The following is a 2,057-nucleotide window of genomic DNA, read 5'->3' as shown; positions in this document are numbered from 1 at the left end:
TTTTTTTTTTTTTTTCTTTATTCCGACACGGAGCCGTGTCAGAATAGAAAAAAAAGGAAAAAAATGTTTTGCCCATTGGAATGCATTGCTAGATTCCTATTGGCTATTTCAATTTGCAATAGCCAATAGTAAACTAGCATTGTACCCGCCCTCTGCTGATGGACCTGATGGAGAACTGCAGCAGAGGGTGGGTACAATGCTAGTTTACTATTGGCTATTGCAAATTGAAACGACTCCGTGTCAGAATAAAAAAAGAAACAGCAGTGTTTCTCTCCTTGGTGGCCGGGAGCGGGAGAATCCCGGAGCGCCAGGGAGAGTTTGCTGTTTGGAGATCAGTGTCCCTGGTTAGCAGGTAACCAGGGACGCTGATCTCTCTGCAAGCGGCTGGAGCCAGCCGTAAGATCACGGCTGGCTCCGCCCAGCTGTTCAGAAGCAGGCTGTCGGCCGGCCGCTTGGCCAGCTTCGGCTTTAAACGCTGCTCAGCCAAGGCATATGCGTTCGGCTCGACTGAGCCGCTCGGCCACGTTTGGGAGCTGTAGGTCTATAGTGAATAGCCCGTACAGCACCCCTTCGGTTCCACTGAACCGAAGGGGTCCTGGGGCCGAAGCTAGCCGAAGGATCGGCCGAAGCTACGGCTAGATCCTTTGGCAGCTTCGTGAATACACCCTATTGCCAGACGTTTAAATCCTTCCTCACTCTGCTACAAATGTGATTTTTTTTTTTGTGTCACTTTCTGTCCTGCCCTACAGATGCACAGACAACAATACATATCTGACATAAGTTGTAACCCTTTTTCATTCCATCTAAAATAGAAAAAAAAAGTTGAGCTTTAAAGCAGAACTATAACCTTTTTCCAAAACAAATTGTAAACAGGAAGGTTGTTGTTTTTTTTTTTGCAGAAGAGGGGTTATTTTACTGAAGTCAAATAGGCTGTTCACTTTGCAAGGGAAGTTTCCCTTAGCTTGGTGAATGTGATTTAAATTTCACTTTGCAAAGAATACCCAATTGTGTTCAAGGAAAATAAAAAAAACTTTATTTTTACTTTCACATGATTGGGTGATGAAAGTCAGCAGAGCTTCACCTCATTCACTAAACTAAGCAAAAACTTCCCCTGCAAAGTGCAAATTCCCTTACAAAGTGAACAGCCTATTTGCCTTTAGTAAATCAACCTGTATGTCTCTTCTGCAATAAAGGCTTCTTAGTGTCCTGTTCACATTTGCATGCGTAGCTTACAATACAATACAATACCAGCATCTGCCAGATGCATGCACGGGAGTTAGGTCATCCTGAGCCAGCCAATCAAGATGGCCAAAGATGCCAAGTCTGGAAGAAGACAAGTAGAAGATGTTGCACCCATGGAGGGAGATTGCTGTATTCACTAAGCTGGAGTGGAAGTATACTTCCAATTTAAATACTACAAAAGGTTGAATGAAGTTTCAGAACAAGACTTTTACTATATTTTGTTTTTCACCATAGATTGCTTGAAAAGTGAGGCTCAGAAGAGAAGAGAAAAACTCTTACTTGATGAGTTGGTGTCTCTAGTAGATCAGCGTGATGGCCTTGTGAGAGATCTCCATATCAAAGAGAGGAAGTATGTATAATTTACATAGAAATGTAATCTAACAAGTTCTTCAGTTCTATCAATCACAAGTCACCTTTTGTAATGTTTATAATTCTTGCTTGATTCTTATAGAGCTATAGAAGAAGATGAAATAATAGAGAGAAGCCTTGAGCAAAGGAGGAGGAAGCTTAGCAAAAAGGAGAAATGTCGCATCAGTTAAGGCTTTGAGGTCAAAGGAAAAATATATACAAAAAATATGTAAAACAAATTACAGTTTTGAAAAACTCTTTGCTATCATTAGAAAGAACACCTCAGATCTATAAATGGATCAAATGGCCTTCAAAAAATTTTCAGTGCTTGGCCTTTGACTGAGCTGCTAATATGCCTTCTAAGCACTACTCACCATCCTTTTTTTCTGTCTCTGTTCACCTGCTGCTAATGAGCTAATGATGTGGAGTAATATTTAAATGTGTGATTTAAAATATATATATATATA

The 2,057-nt window shown here is 40.8% G+C and overlaps 1 protein-coding gene across 1 annotated transcript in view; it reads left to right on the top strand.

Annotated features, from left to right (window-relative positions):
• Window positions 1–1,802, top strand: part of LOC108798516 (EH domain-binding protein 1-like) — a 104,394-nt gene extending 102,592 nt beyond the window's left edge. The window contains exons 16-17 of the mRNA XM_018570278.1: window positions 1,477–1,591; window positions 1,694–1,802. Of these exons, the coding sequence (XP_018425780.1) occupies window positions 1,477–1,591; window positions 1,694–1,781 (203 nt within the window). The 3' untranslated portion in view covers window positions 1,782–1,802. The remainder of the gene's footprint in view (window positions 1–1,476; window positions 1,592–1,693) is intronic.
• Window positions 1,803–2,057: the final 255 nt, after the last annotated feature.

This window comes from Nanorana parkeri, unplaced genomic scaffold (assembly GCF_000935625.1).
Source record: "Nanorana parkeri isolate BGI_ZX_2015 unplaced genomic scaffold, ASM93562v1 scaffold1494, whole genome shotgun sequence".
In the NCBI taxonomy this organism is placed as follows: Eukaryota; Metazoa; Chordata; class Amphibia; order Anura; family Dicroglossidae; genus Nanorana; species Nanorana parkeri.
The sequence above is the reverse complement of the archived record's forward strand: the minus strand, read 5'-3'. Positions and strand labels throughout refer to the sequence as shown.